The following is a 27439-nucleotide window of genomic DNA, read 5'->3' as shown; positions in this document are numbered from 1 at the left end:
ATGCGTTGACAAGAATCGCAACATGCAATGAATGTGGCTATGTCCCTCTTCATACCGTGCCACCAAAATCTTTCCTGAATATCCTTATACATTTTGGTTCCTCCAGGGTGGATCAAATATGGGGCGGTGTGGGCTTCAGCTAGAATTTGCTGTTTGAGGTCCTCTATATTTGGCACGCAGAGTCTGTCTCCGTACCATAATATTCCTCCATTGTCTATGACGAACTCTGAGGCCTTGCCCATACTCACCTTTCTTTTAATTCCTTCGATGCTGGGGTGACCAGGCTGAGCTTCTTTAATTCTCTCCACAAGGTCGGGCTGTATTTCCAAGTTTGATATGGTGCCTTCTGCGATCATTAACAAGTTGAGTTTGGCAAATTCTTGTCGGAATTCAGGTCTCAAGCTTTGCAGACTGTTTTCGTCGGAGCTGGGGTTCCGACTAAGAGCATGGCCACTACATTTGATTTTCCTGGATGATAGTGGATACCAACATCATAATCATTTACCAATTCCAACCAGCGTCGTTGCCGTAAGTTTAGTTCTGGCTGTGTGAAAATATATTTGAGACTTTTATGGTCCGTGTATATTTCACATCGATTTCCAAGTAAGAAATGCCTCCATTCCTTGAGTGCATGAATGACTACTGCCATTTCTAAGTCATGAGTGGGATAATTTTCCTCATACTTGCGAAGTTGCATTGAAGCGTATGCGACAACCTTGCCTTCTTGCATCAACACGCACCCGAGTCCCTTTCGGGATGCGTCACAATACACTTCAAAATTCTTGTGTATGTCTGGCACAATTAATACCGGTGCTGTCGTTAATTTCCGTTTTAGCTCTTGGAAACTTTTCTCGCAGGCTTCTGTCCATTCAAACTTCTTGTCCTTCTTGAGTAACTGCGTCATTGGCTTGGCTATGGTGGAGAATCCTTCAATAAATCTGCGGTAATATCCTGCCATTCCCAAGAAACTTCATATGTCCGTTACGCTGGCTGGTGACTTCCAGCCAAGTACGGCCTTGACTTTCTCCGGGTCCACTGCAATACCGTCTTGGGTCAGCACGTGGCCTAGAAAACCTACTTGTCTTAGCCAAAATTCGCACTTGCTGAACTTGACATACAATTGATGTTTCCGAAGTTCCCCTAGCACAATCCTGAGATGTTCCGTGTGCTCTTCTGGTGTCTTAAAATCTGGAAAAGTGTGCACGACCAGTTGGCATTTAAGCGCGGGCGCCAGACCGTCAAGGAATTTCTCCATCTTCCTGCTTTCAGTCATACGCTCTTCATTGGCGTAGCGAGACAATAGAGTAAATTGACCGTTGTAATCTGACACTGTCATGTTCCTTTGTTTGAGGTCATCGAACTCTCTCTTCTTGATTTTCATAATACTCTTAGGAATGTGTGCACCACGGAAACCTTCCTTGAAATCATCCCAGGTTATATCACTTTCGTTGGGGTGCATGTGCAGAAAATTCTCCCACCATGATGCAGCTGCTCCTGTGAGATAGTGCGGGGCATATAGTGCCTTCTCGGGGTCTGAACATTTTGCAATAATTAATTTTCTCTCCATATCTCGAAGCCAATCATCGGCTTCAAGAGGCTTGTCGGTATGAGAAAATGTCTGGGGACGTGTCTTCTGTAGCTCAGATAACTTGGAATGTTGCTGATACTGTCCATGGTGATTTCCCATGTTGATGACTTGGTTCATCATTTCCCGATGTTGTTGCTGACTCTGCTCATAAAGGCGGCACATTTGGGAAAGTGCCGTTTCACTGACCGGTTGACTCAACTGCTCTTGTGCGAAATTTTTGTCCGGTCGAGTGCCATAATTTTCCTCTGGTGGAGTTGGCATGGAGCGAGTCCAAGGACGAGACATTTTTCACTCTGGGGATATATTTTGTAAAACCCATAAGAAAAGCGAAAAGGGTCGCAAAAACAATTCCATAAATGCACAAAGCTGGCAAATAAATTAAATAACCAACCTTACCGGAGAAAAACAAATCGATTTGCGCACGGAGAAGGACTGCTCATTACATATCTTACACGCGGGCGGTAATTATACAATACATCACTCAGGATATGCGCACATAATCCTGACATGTTATTTAGGCTAGTGCACTTCTCCCAGTTCCTACATGATGCGCAAACAAGCTACTTCCCATATCTTACACGGCCGTACATCGCATGACGGCTAAGCGTACTTAGTCAGAGATGTTGATGATTTCCTTGGCCCTGCCAAGGGTGAGGCGTAGCGAGGCTGGGGACTCAACTTCCGCCTCACTAATAGGCTCCATACGAGTAGCGCTGCGCCGAGTAGATGTAGCGGGTGCCAGGGGCGGAACCACACGAATTAACTCTTATGCTAATAACCGATTAGCGATCACACCTAGTGGCTTCCTACAGTCAGCCTGGCTCTGGTACCAAGCTTGTCACGACCGGTTTTCCAATAAAAATGTTTATTGAGAAACCAATCTTTTGAGTCCAGTATGAGAAAAATCCTCCTTACTGGTAGACAAATTCTTGATACAATAAGCCAGTAGCATAAAATATATTACAGGGTCGAGCTACGGTTGCTCAACCAAATTATTACAAGCACGCCAATAATTATACATGATGGCGGATATGACACAGTGGTGTGGAGGCATACTACTGACTCGAGGATAGGGTGGTGGTGGAAAATCACAGCGGGGAGTGAGATACATGACTCTAAAACTGGCATCTCATCGAGCGTCGAGGTGAGGCTCGATGAATTTATTTGGTAGCGGAAACGGATATAATACAGTGACCAAATCCAGGGTCGCACGAGACTGACTGGGATTCCTCTAGGCATCGGACTCGCTATCAAATTCTTCATCCATGAGATCGCCTTCGTCAGCATCTGGCCAAATCAACAAGCCAGGTGAGTACTTTGAAAGTACTCGCAAGACAGTTCGGACGTAAGATATAACAAATGCATGCATGGATGTGTCATGATTAATTTTACCAATGCACATTCAAAATTTAGCAAGCAAGGTAAGTAAAAAGGGAATCGGCGGTAGTCCGCCTGAAAACCCAACAAAAAGAAATAATAGGAAACCGATGGGGTGTCTGAAGCGACGCCTCGAAGGGTGAACAAATAAATAAAGATCATGCCGCAGTCGGGCGTCTAAGCGACACCACGTAAAGGGCTTAAACTGAAAATAAAAGACATGCGTGCCACAGTCGGACGTCGGGGCGACATCACAGAAAGGGCTTATATCGAAAGTAAATAATAGCAATGCCACAGTCGGACGTCTGAGCGACATCGCAGAAAGGGCTTTTATTGAAAGTAAATAATAACAATGCCACAGTCGGACGTCTGAGCGACATCGCAGAAAGGGCTTTTATTGAAAGTAAATAATAACAATGCCACAGTCGGACGTCTGAGCGACATCGCAGAAAGGGATTTTATTGAAAGTAAATAATAACAATGCCACAGTCGGACGTCTGAGTGACATCGCAGAAAGGGCTTTTATTCACAAGTAAATAATACTCACAATAAATATTCAATTCATGATAATAAACGGGTTAGTCCATCCACGGGAATAAACATTTAACCGGACTTAGCACTCATGTGATTCACCGGAGTCTCTGTCATCAAAACTGACATTTGTCAGGATAAGATAATACCGAACTTGGACATGGAATAGATGATTCAAAGGAATATATGACTCTGTAGAGTTTGTACGAAAAATTTTCCCACAGCCAACGGATTTCCGTAGTCACGAAGGACTAGTTCCGTTTACGGTCTTTCGGAAGAAAACACAGCTAGCCAGTACACGCCCATCCTACCTCTCGATGCCAGGAATCACCCTAGACATCGTCCAAGAAAAACTTTTGAGACGGGGAGATCACAATCTCGAATAGCATGGGATCAAATTTATATACGCGCGCTCTAAGGGGTGCCCCCCTCTCGGTCCCAACCGGAAACACCCATGCCCCCTGACCGGATGACTGGCTTTAATCCAGGGCCATGGAACCATCATCACGGCCTCTCCTTTTGGTGTGTACCAAGAAAGCGGTTTGCAACTTACTAAGCCATATTCCTTGCGAAAAACATGTGGTAGTACAGGGAAGGGAAAATGGAAGGAACTGGACCGATACGGGTTGACACTGAAGTCATATAGTCTGGCATAAGACTGGCATGCTACAACACTGCCATCTTACCCATCCTCATGCCAACACATGGCCATGCATACTCACATCCATCCACTTATGGATTTCCGAAACTCACTTGCCTCATCGTTGCATGTAACATGACATTCGTCGGTATGTTCATCAACATGCCATGAAACTACTTAATGCAAACATGCCAAAACAATCATCATATCAAAATTTCAAACATGCTTGCCTGGTTCAGAGTAGTCAGAGCCTAGCTCGGTGAAGTTTGCGGTCCCGTCACCTCCTTCGGTATCTACGGTATAAAGAAAATATACGCGCTATCGTGAATACCGTGAGGTGCACAAAAATTTCTCCAAATATTTTTCAAATAAATCTGATAAAAAACTAGACAAAATTTCAAAGAGGACAGAAAAAGAATCAATTAAAAATACTCTTCTGTTTAAAAGTTATTAGTGTTTTTGTCCAGGGACCTATCTGTAATGAAACAGAAACTTTCCAGGGTTTTCTTTATAAAAATAGAAAACGATTCGATTGAAAATACGCCGGCCCAGAGGGGTGACGTACTTTGGCAGAAGACGCCTTCAGAAAACGGTTCGTTTAAAAAGAACTGAGAGGCTGACGGGCGGGTCCCACCCGTCAGGTTTGAATTTTCAAACGGGAGACGAAGCTCGTCGGCGCCCGAGAGCCGCGGTGGTCGCTAGCGGCGATCCACGGCGAGGCAGGGAGATCGGAGAGTACCTCCGTGTTCAGGGCGCCATTCCGCGTCTGTGGGAGGTGGTGGTGGTCGCCGGCGAGTACCACGTCGGCGGCGACGCTGGCTCCGGCGGACGGCGATTCGGGTGGTTGTGGACCTCGTCGGAGAGAGCTGTGAAGATCAAATTGGAGTGGGGGTTAGACTCTTAGTTGCTCGAGAGGGTTGCTGACGAAGTTGGGGAGCCGGAGACGGCCTCACCGGAGCGAATCGAGGTGTAGGCCGAGGCGAAACGGGGCGGCCGGAGTCGAAGAAGAAAGGCCCCTCGAGGCTCTCCCAGTGGCTAGGCGGGGTCTAGTGAGGTGGTGGAGTTGTGCGGGGGCGAGAGCAAGCTCGGGGGTGCTATTTATAGCCGGCCCGAGGCGGTTGCCGTGAACGGATAAGTCCGGCGGGTGATGACGGCAGCGCTGTGGCGGGACGGTCGGCTTAGGAGCTTGAGCATCGCCTAGGTGGAGCGGTGGTGCCATTACAGGGTCCAACTCAGCACGGGAGGGAGGGTTACGGCCTGCCCTCGACATAACGGCAGCACGGCCCGTTGGTGGCAGAGAACGCGCTCTGCGCGTGCCAGGCCACGGCGACGGTGCTGCATGCGTGCCTGGCAAGGAGATGGCCACGCGGAGCTACCAGGAGGGTTGGGCGGCGCCGAACGGCGTTCTGCCGCGGTGTTGCCCCCTGTCGGCCGTTACGGTGGTTCTGCCGCCGCAAAGCACGCCGGCGCAGGCGGCCCAGGGCGCCACCGACGCCAGGAAGGCGCCAAGCGCGCGTGTGAACATCCGGACAAGAGGGAGGGGCTGCAAGCATCGAGCCAAATGCACAGTGGGCATGTGACTGAAGTTCTGTCGGGGAAACGACACTGAAACTCTGAATTTACTGAATATGAACAAAAACAGTGCATGCCAAGTGTTCGACAGAATTATTCTGGCCTCTAGGGATTTTTCCTTGAGCTGATTTTTGGTGGAGTGGTCTCTCATTGCAACTAGAGCTTGTATGAATTTTGGTGGAATTTTTGGGGAAGTGTAGATATGAATTTCACCAAATTTGGCAAATCTGGTCCAAACTTGCAGTGAGTGAAATTTGAAAATTTTGAAAAGAAGAAGAGTGGATCAAGAGGGTTCTAGGTTGTGGGTACTAAGGACTATCCAGGGGAGTTGGTTTGGGCTCAAGGATCAAAGGCATTAGGGTACTTGCTTTGTAAATCCCTTAGGTTCAAATGAAAAGACAGAATTATTTTGGAAAGAGAAATAATTGGAATAAAATCCAAAAATGGATTTTTTTTTTAGTTTGGACAGAAAGTTTGGGTTGTTTCAAAGTGGATGGAGAGGTTTTGGGAGGTCTCTCCACATGAGGCAAAATAAAATCATGGGTGGTTCCAAAATGAGAGAAGCCCCAAAAACTCCTAGGGTTTTCCTTTTAAATGAAAATAATCAAATTCAAAAAAAAATACACTTGAGAGGAGAAGAATTCAGAAGAAAAGTTTCCATAATTCAAACACCCAATTTGAAAAGGATGTAAATGAAAATCCTTGCCAAAGGTGAAAGTTTTTAAGAGAGAGGTTTTCTGAAAAAAAAAATTAATGGCCTCTCTTCAAAAACCAACAAGGTTTTTGCTAAAAACCAAAAGAAAATTTTGGAGTGGCACATTTACCCCGCTAAAGGTGTGCCGCAGAGCTCCTGGTGTGTCCCATCTGCTCTTTGCAGATGACACGCTACTCTTTTTCAAAGCTGAAGAGGAGCAAGCAAGAAATGTGAAGCAAGTCCTGCATGCTTATGAGAGAGCCACCGGACATAGCATTAATCCGGCCAAGTGCAGTGCCTTATTTGGTGATGCGTGTACAAGTGAAGAGCAGCAGAAAGTACGTGCAGTTCTTATGACAGATTTGTTTGAGGATAAATACTTGGGGCTACCCACACCGGAGGGTCGCATGTCTCGTGGGAAATTTCAAAACTTGCAATCCAGATTATTGAAGAGAATCATAGCATGGGGAGACACGTTATTCTTGGCTGGAAAGGAGACGATGATCAAAGCTATTGCGCAGGCTATACCGACGTATGTTATGGGGGTGTTTAAGCTTCCTATGTCTGTATGTGATGACCTCAACCGCATGGTCCGGAACTTCTGGTGGGGAGCATCGGAAGGGAAGAGGAAGACACATTGGCTGGCTTGGCCAAAGATCCTGGCGCACAAAACACAGGGCGGGCTGGGTTTCCGAGATTTTCGCGCCTTCAACCAGGCCCTCCTTGCCCGGCAGGCGTGGCGCTTACTAATAAATCCTCACAGTTTATGTGCGCAGGTGCTCAAGGCGAGGTACTACCCTGAAGGCAGCCTAGAGGATACAATCTTCTCAGGCAACGCCTCCCCTACGTGGCAGGCCATTCAGTATGGCCTTGAGCTCCTCAAGAAGGGCATCGTCTGGCATGTAGGGGATGGCCGTAACATCCGGATTTGGCGAGATAAATGGATCCCCCGCGAACCTTCACGCCAACTTATCACCCAACAGGGTACCTGCCGACTACGACGAGTGGCCGAGCTCCTGCATGAGGATAGGTCATGGCGCCTTGACCTGCTCCATCGCTACTTCCACCCGGCAGACGTGGAGATGATCTCCAGCATTCGTACTTCGACATGCGTCACCGACGACATCATCGCATGGGCCCCGGAGAAGAACGGTATCTTCACCGTTCGATCCGCTTATCGGTTCGCCATGGACGAGCGCGAGCGTCCACTGGCCACCGCCACGAGTAGGGCACCAGATGGTCATCGCACCATCTGGAAGATCATATGGGGGTGCCCTGCTCCCCCAAAGGTACGCGTGTTTGCTTGGAGGATCGTTACGAACTCTCTTGCTACTTGGGCAAATAAGCTCTCTCGCCATCTTGAGGTTTCTGACCTATGCCCCTTATGTGGACTGGAACGGGAGGATATGTTCCATGCTTTCTGCAGGTGCCCGTTGGCAAAGGAGCTGTGGCATGCTATGGCCACGGATTGGTGTATCCCCAAGGTGGAGGACATCCTGTACACAGGACCGGAATGGCTATTTACCCTGCTGGACCCCCTTGACGAGGCTACGAGGATGGTCGTCCTTATGATCATGTGGAGAACCTGGCATGTCCGGAATGAGATCACGCATGACAAGAAGCCGCCACCTCCTGAAGCCTCACGACGATTCTTGCATGGGTACATTACTTCACCGCTCTGTATCTAACAATTCCCAAATGTGGATGTGGTCAAGGGGAAGATGACGGTCTCCTTGCCGCCGTTTGTCACTCGGCATCCCAAGGAGGCTAAGGAGGAGCGATCATGGACCGCGCCAGCGTCGGGACGCACTAAGCTGAATACCGATGGCAGTTTCATTGCGGAGACGGAAGCGGCAGGAGGAGGGATGATTTTGCGCGATGATCGAGGAGAAATCATCTATACTGCATGTAGAGAGCTGCGCACATGCGATAATGCGCTCGGAGCGGAGCTTGCGGCTTGCAAGGAGGGCCTGGAGCTGGCCCTAAACAGGACCGGGTTGGCTATCACGGTCGAGCTTGATTGCACGGAGGCTGTGGCGATGATCACAGCAAATGGGGAGGATCGTTCGGTGCACCGCACCCTCATTCAGGAGATACGAGATTTAGCGACTGCCGCTGGAAGGGAGATCTCATTTACTCTATGTTTCCGGTCACAAAATAAATGTAGCCATGAACTTGCCTCTTACGGGCGACGAACCCCACGAACCGCTGTGTGGTTCCACTCGGGGATTGACCCTGTTGTACGTCTGGCCTCCGCTGAGAGACCACCTTGAGTAATGAGAAATCCCTTTTCACCCGCAAAAAAAAACTTACACATTTAACTATAATGGAAAACAACTTATTTAATTTTAGTGCTGATGTATGAATGAGCCCCCTCTCTTGTTTCCTCTAATGGTTGCCACGCGTAACGACTATCAATTCGTCCGAAATATTCTTGCAATTATTTGAGGGATGAGAGGCAACATATGCATCGTTTCAACTGAAGTTCAACTTGTTTAATTTTGGAGTTCTAAGAACAAACTTGGAATAGACGTTAGTTTAATTATGATTAGCAAACTACTCTTTCCTACTTTGTCACGATGCCAATGTGACTCATGTGCATTCGTTTCATTAAAAGACATGAAAAGAAATGAATGTTCCACCAACCATCACTTGTTTGAATAATGCTATGGCCTTAAAATATACTACTCTATGATCACATGAATGGATAGCAAGCTCAGGCTTCTCACTTTACTTCTACATATTGGCAACATTAGCTTTAGTCTATCATCAAAATAGGTGAAACTCGTGTAAAAACGATAAGGAAATGATGATAGAGGAACAAAAGAGACAAAAACATAGGAAACATCGGGAAGCATGGAAGATCCAACAATTGTAAAGAGCTATGATGGAACTAGTGGCGGCGCCAAGAATTGGCCAGGGCCCGGGCCGCCCCGGGCCTCACGACCCAGGCCACGGTCCAGGCTGTATAGAGTCTGTCTCTGGCTCTCTGCTGTTGTGATGGAACTGCCATTGTTTATGTTCTTCATGAAGACGACGTGCACCATCTCTCCGTTTTATTAGCACAGTTTCCTTAGTTTCACAATCTAATCGTGGGTGTTTAGTTCATCTCAGATGTTGGTGAGAGCAAAGAGTCAAACTGGCTCGTGAGTGTGTAACTTGAGGGAGACATTATAATTATAAGGTTAGTTGTTTTTCTGGGTAATACTACTCCAAATGCAAGTGTTGGCCAGAAATAGACCAACAAATGTAGTGACAAGGAATAAATAACAAAGATGTATATAACTGGCAAATAATGAAATGTTTTTTTTTCACCACGACATATATTATTCATTGCTCCTGTGCAGTCACCCCTCTTATACTTAACATCTTCTTTCCCACAGGCAAACATGTACTCTAACGAAGGTTACTACGGAGCCTTCTGATTAAAACATATATGATGGACATGGAGGCGGTGGACACGCATGGAAAGATCAGTTGGGTGACCTATAGTGATTCCCTTATATATATACCACAAATCTTTGTCTGACTAGATAGCAAATGCCAGTGCATCATTCCACTTGTACCCTTCATTTATACTACTATATATTCCAGTGCCCCACTTCGCCTCTACCCTCTATATATACCACTATGTTCGCACAACTAGGTATCAAATATAGTGCCCCACTTCACTTCTACATGTTTTTTTTGCGGTTGAATCACTTCTACATGTTAGCAGCATTAGCTTCTTAGTATGTCAAGTAGGTGAAACTCACATACAAAGTAGATGAGGAGAGGATGAGAAATGAAAAGAAGATACACAAAGCCGTGGGAATAGAAGACAACGGGAAGAACAGAAGACCAAATGGTTGTGAAAATGTAGAAATGAACTATTATTATTGATCTTCAGTCTAGTGATCCACTGATCCTGGTACAGTTCCGTCAAGGCTTTGAGTGTTAAGGTAACCAGTGCCAAGTGGCTCAATGCTATTTGTACTGAATTAATTAGACCACATTGGGAGTACTAACTAGTGAATAATTTCCTACTCTCGTCATGTTTCCTACTCTCTTCATGTCACACTGGAAGCTTACTATCTTCCTGTTGTAACTAGTGTGTCCGAGAAATTATATATACATATTACGAGGTCAGTTTTATGTCTGTTGTTTTACTGGATGACATGACTACTTGGTCTATTCTGCATGTGAGTGCCAGCCTGGAAGAGCCTGAGTAAAGCTGCAAGATGGATGCTTATTGCCGGCACTGGTAGCAAAAGGATCGAGCTACCTTTTTTTTAACTCAAATTATCAAATTAATTATATTTTATTTTCTGGATGAGCCCCCTCTCTTGTTCAAGAGTTTGGATTTCTTTTTATTTTCGCCTTTTTCCAATTTATTTGGAACTTCCTGATTTTATTTCATTTGAATGGTTGCCACCTGTGTGAAACCTCGGTCAATTCATCTGAAATAGTCTTGCAGTGGTTTGAGGGATGAGAGGTAACATACGCATAGTTTCCAACTAAGGTCAACTAAAGGAACAAAATTGGACTATACGTTAGTTAGTTGAATTATTAACAAACTACTCTTTCCCACTTTGTCACGAACACGATGCCAATGCAACTCTTATGCACTCATTTCATGAAAAGAAAATGAATGCTCCACCAACCTTCACTACGTTGAATAATGGTACTATGGCCTTTATATATACTACTCTATGATTACCTGAATGGATAGCATGCTCAGGCGTCTCACTAGCTTTACTTCTGCATATTGGCAACACTAGCTATAGTCTATCATCAAATAGGTGAAACTCATTTACAGAAGATAAGGAAATGGTGTGAGAGGAATAAAAGTGACAAAAACCCATGGAACAGGAGACACCGGGAAGAATGGAAGATCCAACAATTGTAACAAAAAAAAAGCTATGATGAAACTGCCATTGTTTATGTTCTTCACGAAGACGATGTGCACCATCTCTAGTTTTATCAGCACTGTTTTCTTAGTTTTACAATCTAACCATGGGTGTTAAGTTCATCGATAGTGGTCAGAGCTAAGAGTCACACTGGCTCGTCAGTGCGTAACTTGAGGGAGGCATTATAATTATAAGGTTAGTTGCATTTCTATTGTTTTTCTGGGTAATACCACTCCAAATACGAGTGTTCATCGTAAAGAGACCAATAAATGCAGTAGCAAGGAATAAATAACAGAGATGTATATATGAATGGATTTTTTTCACTACTCCATGCATTACGCCATTACCAGTCTTATACTTAACATCTTCTTTCCCACATGCTAATCGTGATTACTTGTAGATGGTGCACTTACCTTCAATCCACGCTAACCAATAACTATTCCAGTGTTACGTCTCTCCTTTTGATTATCTTCTAGCTAAACAGCCACTCTGTAGTATTAGTAAGAGGGGGAAGTCCCCGTAAAAAAAAGTAAGATGGGGAAGGGAGCTAAGGATTTACCCGACATGAGATATATATTCAAGGAACCCTAAGATGCTATCCCAGTAAGAATGTGTTGTCGATTCTTCTTATCCAATACTTATAACATTTTAATGATGTCATGTGAATTGCTGGAAAACATGTGAAGTTTATTGTGGCTAATATAATGATGGAAGTTTTGTAAGATACTGGTCCAATCAATTTGTGTTGTCACGTCCCGTTTTCTTAGTGAAGTTGCTATAGAGTGTAACAAAAGACTAATTTTATCGGTCATCTATGATATATATGATGTCTTGACGTGGGGTTTTATAGAGTGTAACAAATGTTGGCACTTAACTGATTTATCAGCCAATATTGTGGACAACGAAATAAAGTACTGAGTTGCGAACCACATCCATGCCTAAATGAAGACAGGAATAGTTCAAAAGCATACAAACCATGGAAGCAAAACATAATGTGCACAAAAATTATTAAATATGCAGGTACAGTTTGCGATCTATTCTCAGGGCAGAAAAAACCTAGACAACCGATAATTCAGACCATCCAGTATCACATCCAGCTTTAAAAAATTTTGAAGAAAGGACTACAGTCTACAGAACACGCTCAAGGCTCAATATAGTTGTGAAGATATATTTTTTCCACCACTGAAAACAGAGTAGATGCCATCTGGAAGAGCCAGCTTGCATCAGTTAATGCCTAACTCTGTTTGCATGAAGATAGCCTGTGAATGTAACAACTTATATCAATCTAGGCAACAATTTATATCAATCTAGGCATATTGGATACCATGCTAACCGAGGGTTAATATTCTAACCATTTGCTGGTCTTAAATCACGATATAACAGATTAACAACATAGCTTCTTCCATATATACCCGCTACCTTGCCGGGCTGGGCATAAGTAGAACTACATGTAACCCTTGATTGATGCACACCAGAGGAGACTTAGTCTTTGCCAGCCGTTAATCTCTTCAAACAAAGATACTGCAGAAAGAACGCAGATTTTCAGCTTACAAGAACTAGAGCAGGGAACCAACATCCGCATTTATACAAATCTAAGACAAGCTTTTTGGGATGGAAGTAATATGATTTTCAAGAAATGATTGTATATCTTGGACCATATAGAGTTTGAGACAAAACATCCTTTCACAATTAAGCAAATCTTCATTTTGGAACTGGCGCCGCTTGCTGGAAGAATGACATGTACCAGTAGGCTGAGGAATGCCCCTCCACGTGCTTTTGCTTCCCTTAGCTGCGATCACAATCGCCTCCTTCTCTATGTTGGCTTCGCCCCTGATCCTTCCGGCACCACCTCTGAAGGGCAACACATCCAGTGCTATAGTTTTTGCACTAGAGATTTAGGACACTGAAATCAGTTAAAAACTTAAAATAGATTAGTTATCAGAGCAAAAGAAATCTACCACAATACAGTAAATAGTTACCCTCGTAGCTCCAAACAATTGGCAAACAGAGAAGCAAGCCGGCTGAATTATCCATCAACAACTCTTTGTTGTTTCTTGAAGTTCTTTGCACTCGGGGCCAGCTGATCCTAACTCTCCAATCCGCAAAATGTAGACCATAGAAACATGTCAACTTAGGTGCAGTCTAAAACGTAAGCTTTGTAGTAACATAAATAAGGATCTAGGCCTGCAGTACACTAACCTTGTGAAAAAAGTCCTGGCAATTGAACTCTAGGGCTTCCATCCATAAGATCATAAGCATATCACCCTTTAGCAAATTGCAGCTAACATATATTTCAGTTACTATAATCTCAACATATATTCCAGATATCAGAAAAGAAACATACGCTAAAATGCATCTTGATTGCCTACTATATTTCGACTGCATTGATATGCAATGGCTGCAAGGACACGCTCCAATTCTCTACGAAGGAAGAAATGAAGAAAAACAATAGTCAGATTGATACACATAAGTACAGAGTTATTAAGAAACAAACAAGGGTACAGGTAAAAGAGCGGGGGGGCATCCATCAATAGTTTGAGCCACATTTTCATCTGACTGCATTGGTGAATGCCATGTCATACAAATTATTAATGTATAATGTACCCATCAGGACTGCAACAGGCACATGCTTCAAGTTTACGATATTAAGCATGTATGAAGTTACGATTTAACTTGCTTCATTGCTTTCCTTTAATGAATTAACACACTGCTATGATAAAATTCTAAATGCAGTCGATTTTTACATCAAACTCTGATGATTGAAGGTCAGTACGACACTAACTTTCTCCGAGAAACATTAACATTAGAAATGACAATACCCCTACCAGAAAGGTTGCTAAGATTTCTAAAAAAATATGCACATCGGGAGCAAAATTAAAACACTGACACAGATGAAGTACAATTAGATTCCGATGAACTGTGGAGTAGAGAGAGGAGGCAATTGGAAGCTGTCGCAAGTCGGCCTCTTTTAGCCAAGCTGACATGAAAAATATTGTGGGTTTACAGCTATTTCGATTGATACAAAAATGAGCTTTTCAGGACTGGAATACAAAAACTTTGATCACAAATCCTGTGGAATAGGGTTTATATATCCAGAGGAAAGTCTTTCTAGAAAGGATGATGGCCCATCTCTTGTGAGCGAACTCGACTCCCATCCCCTAAGCACACATGGTCATCAGAGGTATTTCTTCATTACCAGTAAGTCCTGCCATTTTAGTTAACTTGTGCATCCTAGCATTTTAGTTACAGAATTAAATACACGCACAGGAATGATGAGAGTTTTGAAAATGCTAAAAGAGGAATCAGCTAGCAGTCCAAACAATCACAACTTATAAGGGGAACTGTTTTATCATTTACGCTGGGCAGAACAAGTCAAGGTCAATGGTACAGTTGGGCTTCCATATCATCATAGGCCAGACAAACCTGATGAAACATATAAACACACAAGTGTATGACATAGATTTACTGCATGAACTGCGACACAATATCCTTTATCATTGCCAACAAAGCGACCAAATCTTAATGAAACCTAGGAGGAAAAATCACTGCAAGACTTCAACAGGGTTGTGTCTTACTGAAAACAACAAATAGTTGGCAGTTGAACAATGATGCATCTTTAAGGTCCTTCTCCAGGAAAATCAATTTTTACCCCCGGGAGCCTTACCATAACCCTGCATTGACAAGGAAAATAAGTAGAGCATTAACAACACGGCAAAATGACACGTAGCAAACATTGATGTATGATTGGTTGAAGTACGGCCAGCTCTGAAATGCTTACTTTGTTACAAAAAACAGACCATTACAACTACAACCTATCTGCTTGATAATTAAAAGTTAAACTAATTCTAGCACGCTTCGGCAGTTACTTTGGAGGTTAAAGAAAGTACTGGAATTCCTTGTGTTTTTAGATCAAACATGGTTCAAGACACATATAGCAAATTTTACTATCCGTCACTGAACTTCAATGATAGCTTCCTCCAGATGAACACCCAAGGTGGCAAAAACTAATTCAAGTGCAGAATATGTGGCGAGTTGGAAGTAATCTGCCCCAGAAGGCTAGCACATTATGCACAGCATTTCAAATAAACAAGATACTAGGGGGAAGTAATTAAGAACCTGCAGCCTCTGCAGATATTCAGACCATGAATTCAGAGCATGGATGTACATGATACCAACTGTTTCGTGCCTATATTCACAATCACACCGACCAAAGCAATAACCTAACCACTGAGTTTTAGCAAAACTAAAGAAGATGTACAAAGAAGGAAGAAACACCAACTAGCTGCTAGTGAACCTAGTCGGATGAATACGTATCTACTCCCTCCGTCCCATAATGTAAGACGTTTTTTGACACTACACTTACACTATGGGATGGAGGGAGTATTTCATTAGTTGAAACAAAGACGGGTCACTATGAATCTGCATATGAGCAAACCAAAATGATTTGTATATCAAACCATAACTGAAAAACAGATTAAGCTAAAGCCAGGTGAATTGACCGCACCAAGAAGACTATTTACCTAAATTTGGGACGGACATCAGACTGATCCTCCAATTATCAACTATGAATTGCAAAACCAGTAGTAGAATATTAGGAATGCACCACCCACATGAAGGAAACCTTACTGTGGCTCATTGTCTCAATGCACCAGCAACTAACTTGAAAACTGAAATTTTAATGCACTGCAGTATGGCCTGACCTCACACTTATTTTGTTCCAATAAGTGTGTTTAAAACATGAATGAGGATGAGAAGTTCATAACCAATCAATGGTTTCTTCTCTGCTGAGTGATAGCATTACATACCAGTATTTGGGGATCAAATTATCAATTCCATCACACGTTAGCAATGACCAACCCAGCATCTAACAGTCATACAACATCAGACAACCAGCACCCAATTACATCATAGCCCGTCTTTATGTGAATCTGAAATTAGTCGGCACGTCCCCCTTGCAAGCGGCATCATAGTCTTCTGCCAGGTGCAGTGCAGCCTCCTTGTGAGGGGATATGAACTTCTTCCTGAATGCCTTCTCACTAATCTTGAAAACGGTACTGTAGTTTGGGTCACGCTTGAGCAATCCATTTTCCTTGAGAAACTTCACAGCATAGTACCCGGGCCTGAGCCGGCCCTCTAGGCTGTGACCGATTATTTCCGACCGTTGAGCAATGTACAGCGGTTCCAAGCCCACCTCGGAGATGAGGAACTCAGACCTGCGCTGCAGCGACTCCTTGGACCTCGCCAGCACCGATGGAGCCTTAGAAACAGCCATGCCTACCTCAGCATCCGTCCACCTGAAGGTGTTCTTCAAGTAGTTCACCCTGGCCACGACGGCCGGGTGCGAGTGCGAGTGCAAGTGCGAGAGGATTTGCGTGGTCTGGTCTCTTCATTTTATTTTTATTTTTGAGAGAGAGAGGGAGGGAGAGAATGGTCTGGTGACAATGTGACCCCACACGCCAGTCTCGCTGATGATGGGCTGGGCGAACATACTGCACTCCCATGAAGAGTCTTTGTTTTTGAGACGAGGCAAAAGATTTGCTATTTTCATTGATTAACAAGAAGAGAGTTGCCTGGTTAATTAGAGAAAAACCGGTCAAAAACCTAGATACAAACCCCATAAGGGGCACACGCAGACGACCTGGCCACAACAACATCAAACAGTCGACCGCAATGTCGAGGACACGGCAGCTCCGATTTTGTTGACGAGCTTCACAGAAGAAAGTTGCAAGCCTTGCACCGACCTAGTCTAGCGCAACATCCGGAGAGCACCGCACGCTGAAAGCCGCCCTCATGGAGTCATCGTTGCCGTAGCGGCCTCGCCGCCCGCAGCGCCGACTTCTCTGTCACAGCCAGAAACCAGCATGGGCTCACCCATTGGCGCACCAGACCTTCGACATCAAAAGGACAAGCCATGACTCGGCTCTACTCGCCACCATCGTCGTTGACACACGCGTCGCAATGCCAAACCAACCTCACCGCCGGCCGGGCACCTGCCGACCACGATGTGGTGCACGTCCAGCCTGCAAGAAGCACAAAAGGGACCAAGATCTCCAAGACAGCGCCCCCAAGAGGGAAAACGACATTGGAGACGCCGTCGCCGCCTAATCCAACAAGGATCCTGACTTTCGCTCGGAGATCTTGACCCGAGAGATGAGGATGCACAGATCACCACGACGCCGCCTCGAAGGAAGAAAGCGACGCCCACGAGCGCCGCCTCCGCCGGCCAGCAATCACCTGCCAAGCTTTCGCCCGAATCAGTAACACCACCACTCCCACGTGGTCGATCGACGCCAACCAGCACCTCCACTGACCCGCGCACCCCTACGCAGCAACCGCGCCATCGCCACTCAGGGACCACCACCACGCCTCGAGCCGAGCTGCGAGAGACGAGCCTCCCTCCACCAAGCATACCGCGGCCGCCGCATCACCAGCGTGAACTCCACGACCACCGACACATCAACCACCGTCCCGGGGCCGCCGCCCTGGAGTCCAACATCGCCATCCATCAACGAACCGGACCTGGGACGAAGCAGCGCCGCCGCCCAGAACGCCGGCCCGGCCGAGCAGCGCCGTCCAGCAGGAGAAGCAGGTCAGGAGCGGCCGCTCCAGATCCACCCGCAGCCAACCAGAGTCGCCGGCCCCCACCACGTGCAGCCGCCCGCGCGGGCCAAAGCAGCCAACACCGCCGCATCCCGCCGACGGCCCGCGACAACTGGATCTGGGCCCGAAACCCTGATCCACCGCCAAACGGCACGACACCACACCACTCAACCGCGTCAGCACCATTGGAGCCTTAGAAACAGCCATGCCTACCTCAGCATTCGTCCACCTGAACGTGTTCTTCAAGTGCTCCACCCTGGCTGCGATCTTGTCCTCCACTGAGAAATGCAACAGCCTGCAGCGCGTGCCTGAACATCCCGCAGCCACGGGGCACACCTATGTTTTGAGCGCATGTCACCATCGCCTGGACACGCTTGGGGTTGGTGGTGAGTAGCCTCGGAGTTGAGATGCACAACTTGGCAATATCACAAGCACCTAGCCCGCACTCCCGCAGCAAGGTGACATTGGGCTTGACGATGCCGTCGAGGTCAGACGAGAGAAGGTAGAAGTTCATCCTGAGGGCCCGGAGGAGGTTCTCAGAGGACCCAAAGAGAAAGCAAGTAGTAGTGCATCTTGGAGGTGATGGATCTAGAGCGGAAGCTGTTATGGGAGAGCGAGACGAGGCATGCGATCTCAGAAGGCGGGAGACCGAGGCCGGTGAGCCCCGTCACGTTGGGGGCCAGGGTTTTCTCCACTTTGGCGCAGAGGAGCTGCGGGTCCCTAGCGACGAGAGCGGCGATGTCGGCGCCGGAGAGGCCGAGGCCAGCGAGGAGGGCGAGGACGCCGTCCGGCTTGGATGGGGACTTGAGGTGGGAGAGCTTGGCGGAGGCTTTGACGGCCTGGGTTTGGGTGAGGCCGCAGGTGGAGACGAGGTACTCCTCCACCGAGAAGCTAGGGTTCGGGGAGATGGCGGGCGCGGCGGCGGAGATGATGCGGCGGAGAGGGGATCCGAGAGAGGTGGCTGGAGACGAGAAGAAATGGGCGAGGACGTGGCTGCGTAGCCTGAGCATGGCGGCGCGGCGATGTGGTGGCGGCGCGGCAGTGTGGTGGCGCCGGCGGCGAGGGAATGGGGAACGACGGCCAGGTGCGAATGCGAGAGCGAGAGGATTTGCGGGTCTCTTTTTTTTTGAGAGAGAAGAATGGTCGCTGGTCTGTTCGACCTTGATGCTGACCCCACACGCCAGTCTCGCTGATGATGGGCTGGGCTGGGCTGGGCTGGGCGAACATACAGCAGCGAAGAGTTTTTGGTTCTCCTATATAAAGACAACTGAATTTATTCTTTGTTTCTCTTTTAATTTAATGACACAAAAACTGATGCACTTCCATCCGTCGGATAAAGATTTTAAGTGTTCTTTGCCCTGAATTCGACCTGATTGTGAATTTTACAAGAGCACCTTCTACTACTTTCTTACCGCATTTTTTCAAAAACTAGGTACGATTCCTATTCGCCTCTCAAGACCTGAAAGTATTAGTATCTTGTGCTAGTTGCTCTTTCCCTAGGTATCTAGTTGGTCTCAATATCTTCAAATCGTCCAAACAAATTGTTTAGCTCAATATCCAAAAGGAAAAGTTGGAGACATCTACTCCCTTCGTTCTAAATTACTTGTCGCAGAAATGGATGTATCTAGAATTAAAATATATCTAGATACATCCATACCTGCAACAAGTAATTCGGAACGGAGGGAGTAGCTCACAGGAGGAAGTTTGTTTTTTGACCAAACTTTACATTTTCTTATTGACATCCGTGCATTATCTATACAATCACATGATTCTCAACAAAAAAAAAACTACACAATCACATTAGTTGTTTCCTATTTTGCCTAGCAGTCAAGAGAATCATCATTGACTAGAAGAGTAGGGTGAACATTCTTGTGCCATTCGTGTTGTTGGATTTTCATAATTCTTTTACTACGTATGTTTTAAAATATAAGGTGTAGTATTAGTTTTTTTTTAAGTCAAACCTTTTTAAGTTTCACCAAATTTATTGAGAAATATATTAACGTCCATAATATCAAATTAGTATCATTAGATTCATCATGAAATTAATTTACATATTTTGTTTATTTATTATCGTGGATGCTGATATTTTTCACCATGAACTTTGTCAAAGTTAAATAGATTTGACTTTTCAAAAAACAAATACACCTTATATATTGGAAACGAGGGTGTATTTGGTTTGGCTAGGGGGAGATGATGGAGTGTGTTCTTTTTATATACAATACGGTGTTTTGATGGGCCTTTTGCAGTGTGATTTTGTTTTATCTGCTAATCAACCCATACTTACGTGGGAAAATTTTGTGCATTGGTGTTTGCATGCACTATTTTGGTGCTACAATATCGCATATTGATGCTTTTTTTTTCTAGGTGATGAGACGGCACGCAGGATTCATATGTTTTTATAGGCCAGGTTGCTCCCAATTGATTTTTAAAACCGTTGACCCGGTCAAAATCATGAATCAAATCTGAAATTGGATACCTCAATTGAATGAAAAAGCTTCAAGATTAAGAACCACAACGAATTAAAAGAATTGAATAAGAGTCTTTATTCACACACAAAAAAGTCTCTTGAGAAATTGTTGACCCGGTCAAAATCAAATGATCCAATTCCCAATTTAGTCCTCAATTGATTGCGATGCTTAAAAATTAGGGAGCATAGTGTATTTACTTACAGCGTAAGATATGTAGAAAATGTTGAGTTGAATCAAAGATGTACACACCATACCATACACAAAGCACAAGGCAAATGAATTTCCATTTAGCATAAGGACGTTCAGGTGATCTAGCGCCTGCTTGACACCGAACTACGCTTGTATACTACTCCCTCCGTTCCTTGATATAGGGTGTATAGTTTTTGACACGGAAATTAAAGAACGCATGTGGAGGGAAAATTTCCCAAGTTTTGGGCGAGATTACACCTGACTAATTGACATGAGAAAATAGAGAAGCCTGCCTAATATAAGGAAATGTAGTCAAATCCCTAAAAACATTATCCAGACGAGTGGTGCAACGCAATACACCTTATATTTCGGACTTTTTCTCAAAAATCTATACACCTTATATCAAGGAACAGAGGGAGTATATAATATGTCCCACTCAATGATGCAGCTTGTGACATAAATGAGCAGTTGTTTCCACTACCAATCGCTTCAACTTGTCATCATAGTAATACTTGTTCTGTTGACCTAATTCTGCCTTCTGAACATAAACAGAATCTCACATTAGCATTGCTTTTCTCATAAATTAAACAAACTCAACAAAGTGGTGTAGATACTCCAATTTCCTAACTCCGAAATTACCTGCCAGGATTTTGAAACAAATTCTTTGTCTTCTGCAGTGTGGAGCCAAGCAAACCAAAACCGTGAATAATCACCCAATCCTGATGCACTCGCTGCTCAGCGTGTTATCGGACAGGGAGAGATTTAAGATCTTCCTCACCAAACATCCACTGATACTCAGAGTTCCTTCCATGAAAGCCATAAGTACCTGTCCGCGGTTTTGCCAAAGTTTAGTTCAGAAAACAATCTCTCTTGTGTGCCATTTTCCTGCCAGGGACACCCCCCTATTCTCAGCCATAGAATGCACCCAAGCGGATGGTATTAGTAATGGATCATTAACATGGTCATTCATGTTTGTCTATTTAAAAATTAAAACATTTCCACCGTTTAAATTTTGAAGAACACAAAAAAATGCCTCATAATAGATCACCCCACCCTCATAAATCTAGTGGCATTTGACAAGGGACGCAAATGTGCAGCAAGGCCAAAACCTGGGAAAACGGTCACAAACTTCGGGTAACAATCAGAATAGTAGGCATTTCATTGCAAGAACATAATAACTGTTTCGATATTTTGAAATGGGATGTTGTCAAGGAGCCTCCGGCTATCAAATATGCCTGCTCCTTTCTCTTTAAAAGGGTAAATGGAGTGCATATCTGGTGACAATATCCTGATTCTAAGCACAACTATCTCTAGAAAGGAAAACTAAAAACTTGTTGTGGCATGTAGCATCAGTGATATACAGAGGATGATAAGCGGTCACCTAAAATCAGTATTAGTATAAGTGATACTCCCTCCGTTCGGAAATAACTGACGTAATAACCGCATTATGCTGAAATACCATGTCAGTTAGGTAATAGTATATATCAAAAAATTATGCTGATAAGCTCTAGCTGTTTCATCATGAACCGCATTAAAAACCTAAAAATATGTGATCCTGTAAACTAATAGGATGTTTATTTGATATTATAGGACGTGATAACCTAAAGCAATTTGCCTTGTCTTGCAGCTGAACGAAGTACGGTTCTTGAGAAGATCAGATTGTGCTATCAGCTACCGGTCACCTCCCTGTATAATAAACATGGTGAGATAAGCCTACAATTCAAAGCTAACACTTTGGAGGTGCACAACAGGAAAAAAGGAACTATTTGCAGCAACCAGACATATTTTTTTATTTATTCAGTAAATATATAAACCCAAACACCAATAGAACATAAATGCTCTAAAAGCGTACACTGCATTCTGCAACATTTTGACTGCTTTAACGTGATATATAATTTTAAACAACATTCAACAACATGAACTTTTGAGCCGTTGCCTGAAAGAACACTGCTGCCAGGTCATAGCAACAAATTTGAGCACGATAAAAGAATCGACACGCCACCTCAGTTTCTGTACCTGCCCCAGAATAAAAGTTGGCCTCCTTTATAACATTGGAGGAAGTTTTTTCAGATACCGGCCCTGTTCTTTTACAGATATTTAGTTCTGTACTAACATGTTTAGGCCATGTGAACTAATCAACAATTCACCAGACCGCATTTTTTCACAAAAAGGAAGTGAGAGCACCAATGAATTCAGTGGTGTGACTGAAACTAATGCAGCTCACAGTTTGTTTTGGTAGCTGCAGGTTCTATTTTTCATGTGAGAATGGAACATATGTTTGTGACTGAACATGAAAAAGGAGAAAGTACAATGTCTCTAGATTATGAAGTACCTGCCATGGGTTCCTGCAAGCAAGCCTATATCATTGCATGGACAATATCCTCAACCTGCTTCATCATAGCACAAAAAGATGATGGGCATGGTTGAAAAGCAATTGAACGACATCCAATAGTCATCACAAGTCACCTGCTTCATAAACAGAACATGAACTTGCTGAATACAAACCGTTAACTCAAGGAGGCAATGAGCTCTTTTATGTGTTTTGTGGATCAAGTACAGACAGTATAACAACAACACTTTCTATGGCATAGTCGAGCTTTCCTTTATTGCACAAGAATAGACAGACTATCTATCTCCTATTCTTAAAAGCTAAAACCGGAAAAAATGAGAGGGCAAATTTGTTTGCACCTTTAAACAATGAATGGGGGCAGAGGCGCATTATCTGTACAATGGCATCCAAATGCAAAATAAAATAAAATGGTCACCCAGGTCTTTCTCCTTCGCTCTAATAAACAGTAATAATCAACATATAGCTACAAATTCTCAAAAACCAAGACTGTACTGGTAGGCTGTATGCAGAAATTGTAATACTGGTAGAAAGTATCAACCAGTACACCATTCAGAAATACAGGAGAATAATAAAGGAAAATACTCGTATGAATTAGTAAACCATCAATTACTTTAACAAAAATTTAACTCTTCAAACAAAGATGCTGCAGAAAGAAAAATGATCAATTTTCAGCTAACAAGAACTGGAGCAAGCAACCAACAAACTATATCAAAATGCCATCCTCGACAGTGATCAACATATTGTGGTCATCCTGGTCCTTTCATATCAGTATTCCAAATATACAAATGCAGATATACTAGTCACAGATATTTCAATGTGTCTGCACAATGACCTGATCTCACACTCTCTTAGTTCCAATATGTGTGTCAATAAGGCAAGAGAATGGGCAAGATAGCAGTTTGATGTTCTCTTCTCTGCTGAATGATGAGATGGACATACCAGGTCTCAAGAAATAAATTAGTAGCTTCATCAGGTGTTAGCAAGTAGCAACGACCAAACCAGCATGTCATAGCCATACTAGAAAGACAACCAACATCTAGTTAGGCACGGATACTGAAACAAAGCCTACCAGCTTACTCCGCAAGCGAAATCTCTGGGGTGCAGTAAGCAGTTTCAAACTTTAATACCATAAAATTCTTGGTTCATGTAAATCTGAATCTAGTCGGCACTTCGCCTCTGCAAGCTTCCGCATAGTCTTCAGCAAGGTGCGGTGCAGCTTCCATGTGAGGGCATATGAACTTCTCCATGAATACCTTCGGAGTCACCGCGACTGCAGAATAGTAGTCCCGGCCGCGATGTAGCAATCCATTTTCCTTGAGAAACTTCACAACATAGTACCGGGGCCTGAGCCGGCCCTCCAGGCTGTAAGAGAGCAATAGCGGACGATGAGCAATGTATGCCGGTTCCAGCCCCACCTCAGAGATGAGGAACTCTGACCTGCTCCGCAGAGAGTCCTTAGACCTCCTTAGCAAGATTGGATACTTGGACACAGCAATGCCGGCCTCGGCATCTGACCACCTAAAGGTCTTCTTCAAGTACCCCAGTTTGGCAGCGATCTTCTCCTCGCCGAGGAACACAACAGCAGACATGGCATGCCTGAACATCCTAGATCCACGAGGCACACCAAGACTTTCAGCGCATGACACCATTGCCCGGATGGATTCTACATTAGTTGTGAGCAGCCGTGGACTAGGGACGCACAGCTTGGCAATGTCGCAATCACCCAGCCCCGAGTCCCGCAGGGCCGCGACGTTGGGCTTGACCACCCTCTCTAGGTCAGACGAGATAAGGTATAAGCAGCGCTTGAGAGCTAGGAGGGTGTTGTCGATGGAGCCGAAGAGGGGCAGGTAGTATTGCAGCTTGGAGACGATGGATGTCAGATGTAAATTGCCGTGGCAGTAGGAGATGAGGCGCGCGATCTGAGAACGCGAGAGGCCGAGGCCGGTGAGCTGGGCGACGACGGGGCCGAGGTATCCCTCCACGCTGGAGCAGAGTACCTTGGGGTCTCCCGCGACGACGGCGGCGACGTCGGAGCTGGAGAAGCCGTGGCCGTCGAGGAAGGAGAGGACGGCGTCGGGCTTGGCGGGGGATTTGAGGTGGGAGAGCTTCGGGGAGGCCTTGAGTGCCTGCGCTCGGGAGAGGCCGCAGGTGGCGACGAGGTAATCCTCCACGGCGAAGCTAGGGTTAGGGGAGACGGCGGGCGCAGCCGCGGAGAGGAGGCGAAGGAGAGGGGAGATGGTGGAGGCGGAGGGAGACGATAGGAGCTGGGCAAGGACGCACCTACGGAGCCGGAGCATGGCGCTGCGGCGGCGCGGTGGCGCCGGCGGCGAGGGAATGGGGAACGAGCGGCCGGGTGCGAGAGCGAGAGGATTTGTGTGGTCTGGGCTGGTCTCTTCTTTTTTCTTTTTCTTTTTCTTTTTTTTTGGAGAGAAGAGAAGAATGGTCGCTGGTCTGGTTCGACCATGATGCTGACAAGGTGACCCCACACGCCAGTCTCGCTGATGATGGGCTGGGCTGGGCTGGGCTGGGCTGGGCGAACATACTGCACTTCAGTGAAGAGTTTTTGGTTCTCCTACTGGTAAGCGTGCACGTGCAACGCACGTATAATTATCACATTCCAAATTCTCATGATATAGAAATCGTTGTAATTTAAATGACCCTGTAAATAATTGTTACGTTTTGATTATAATCAGAATTTCCTAAGCGTCTATGTCGCAACATGATAATATCATAAGAATTCCGAACTGCATACACACCTGGTAAAATAAAAACAGCTAAATAAAAAATAATAGCAAGATTACAATCTTATGGAAACACAATGATTTCAATTTATAGACTTGCCAAAGCAGATAATGGAAGCATAGTAATGTATGATAAGCAAGCACAACAATTATCATAAGTTAAAACAATGAGTAAACCAGAGGAAGGTGTACAACTTCAAGGATGGGTGAACTCTTTGTAGCAGCAGCAGCAGCAGCTGTTTAGTAGCCACTGCAAGAGTTCAAACTGTCAACATGCAGTACCTCAGAGTGTCAAAATTGCAAGTGAACATGCAAGGTGTGATTAATCATCAGGATATAAAATGCATCAAGAGTATAAGATGTATATTTTCTTCCAAGACATCCTTAAGATTGAGAGAAAAGCGGAAAATTGTAGCTGTAGAATAGCTGCAAGAGGTGGGAGCATAGTCATCATTGCCTTCATCAGCCTTGTTGGTGAGGTCATTTTCTTCAGAGTTGAAGATAGACTTATTGACGGATGCAGTAGCGAGGGCTAGGCTCGCCACACCAGACTCGGAGTCCTCAGATGCCTCCTCTTCCTCTTGTTCCTCAGATTCAGCTTCAGAGTCCATTTCCTTGCCAATGAATGTCCAAGCCTTCTTGGAGCTGCTCTTCTTGTGAGATGAAGACTTTGAGGATTTTGATGATGAAGATTTTGAGGATTTCTTCTTTTTCTTCGCATCATTAGAACTGTAGTCCTTATATTTCTTCTTCTTCGATTCCTTTTCCCATTGAGGACAATCTTGAATGTAGTGTCCAGGTTTCTTGCACTTGTGACAAAGCCTCTTCTCGTACTCACTGGATGAGGAATCATTGCTCCTTGAGGGTTTTTCAAAGCGACCACGTCTTGAGAACTTCTGGAATTTCTTTACGAGCAGTTCTAGCTCATGACTCGGTTCTTCAGGGTCACCAAGGCTGCTACAAGAGTCATCATCTTCGGACTCAGATACTGCCTTGGCCTTCAGTGCACGTGATCTGCCATAGCTCGAACCATGGAGATCTCTCTTTTCAGCAAGCTGGAACTCGTGAGTATTTAGCCTCTCGAGGATATCAGCGGGGTCAAGTGACTTGTAATCAGCACGCTCTTGTATCATCAATGCCAGAGTATCAAATGAGGAATCAAGCGATCTCAGCAATTTCTTCACCACCTCATGGTCGGTGATGTCAGTGGCACCAAGTGCTTGAAGCTCATTTGAGATGTCAGTGAGGCGATCGAAGGTTTGCTGAACATTTTCATTGTCGAGTCTTTTGAAGCGGTTGAAGAGATTGCGAAGAACATCAACTCGAGAGTCACACTGAGTTGAAACTCCTTTATTGACTTTGGACAGCCTATCCCAGATCAGCTTGGCAGTCTCCAAAGCACTCACTCTTCCATACTGTCCTTTGCTCAGATGGCCACATATGATATTCTTCGCTTGAGAGTCGAGTTGCTTGAATCTCTTCACGTCGATAGCGTTCAGTGAGGGTGAGACAGAAGAAACACCATTTTCCACAACATACCAGAGATCGTTATCAATTGCCTCAAGATGCATTCGCATCTTATTCTTTCAGTAGGGGTAGTCCGTCCCGTTGAAGGTATGACACCCAGCAGAGACCTTGATCATACCTGCGGTCGACATAACTAAAACTCCAGGCGGTTAAACCAAAATCACACAGAACAAGGGAGTACCTTACTCTGATACCAATTGAAAGTGCGTTATATCGACTAGAGGGGGGTGAATAGGCGATTTTTATGAATTCTTCACTGAGGAATTTGCTAGT

General features: G+C 44.9%; 1 protein-coding gene and 1 pseudogene across 2 annotated transcripts; both read right to left on the bottom strand.

Moving 5' to 3' along the window:
* Positions 1 to 12376: 12376 nt before the first annotated feature.
* On the bottom strand, positions 12377 to 19298 carry LOC125533640 (uncharacterized; annotated as a pseudogene).
* A 1470-nt stretch (positions 19299 to 20768) lies between these two features.
* On the bottom strand, positions 20769 to 25315 carry LOC147963256 (uncharacterized). 2 transcript variants are annotated; one of them, XM_087527869.1, is made up of 4 exons: positions 24336 to 25315; positions 22881 to 24260; positions 21188 to 22234; positions 20769 to 21086 (listed from the first exon to the last, which is right to left on the bottom strand). In XM_087527869.1, exons 1-2 carry the CDS (start codon positions 25193 to 25195, stop codon positions 24041 to 24043), a joined length of 1080 nt encoding a protein of 359 aa, XP_087383995.1. In that variant the 5' UTR covers positions 25196 to 25315; the 3' UTR covers positions 20769 to 21086; positions 21188 to 22234; positions 22881 to 24040. The 2 variants fall into 2 exon arrangements, with proteins under 2 accessions (XP_087383995.1, XP_087383994.1); XM_087527868.1 differs by having other exon boundaries at positions 22881 to 25315.
* Positions 25316 to 27439: the final 2124 nt, after the last annotated feature.

The sequence above is a fragment of the Triticum urartu genome, chromosome 6A (genome assembly GCF_056163025.1).
Source record: "Triticum urartu cultivar PI428250 chromosome 6A, HENAU_Tu73, whole genome shotgun sequence".
Taxonomy (NCBI): Eukaryota; Viridiplantae; Streptophyta; class Magnoliopsida; order Poales; family Poaceae; genus Triticum; species Triticum urartu.
The sequence above is the reverse complement of the archived record's forward strand: the minus strand, read 5'-3'. Positions and strand labels throughout refer to the sequence as shown.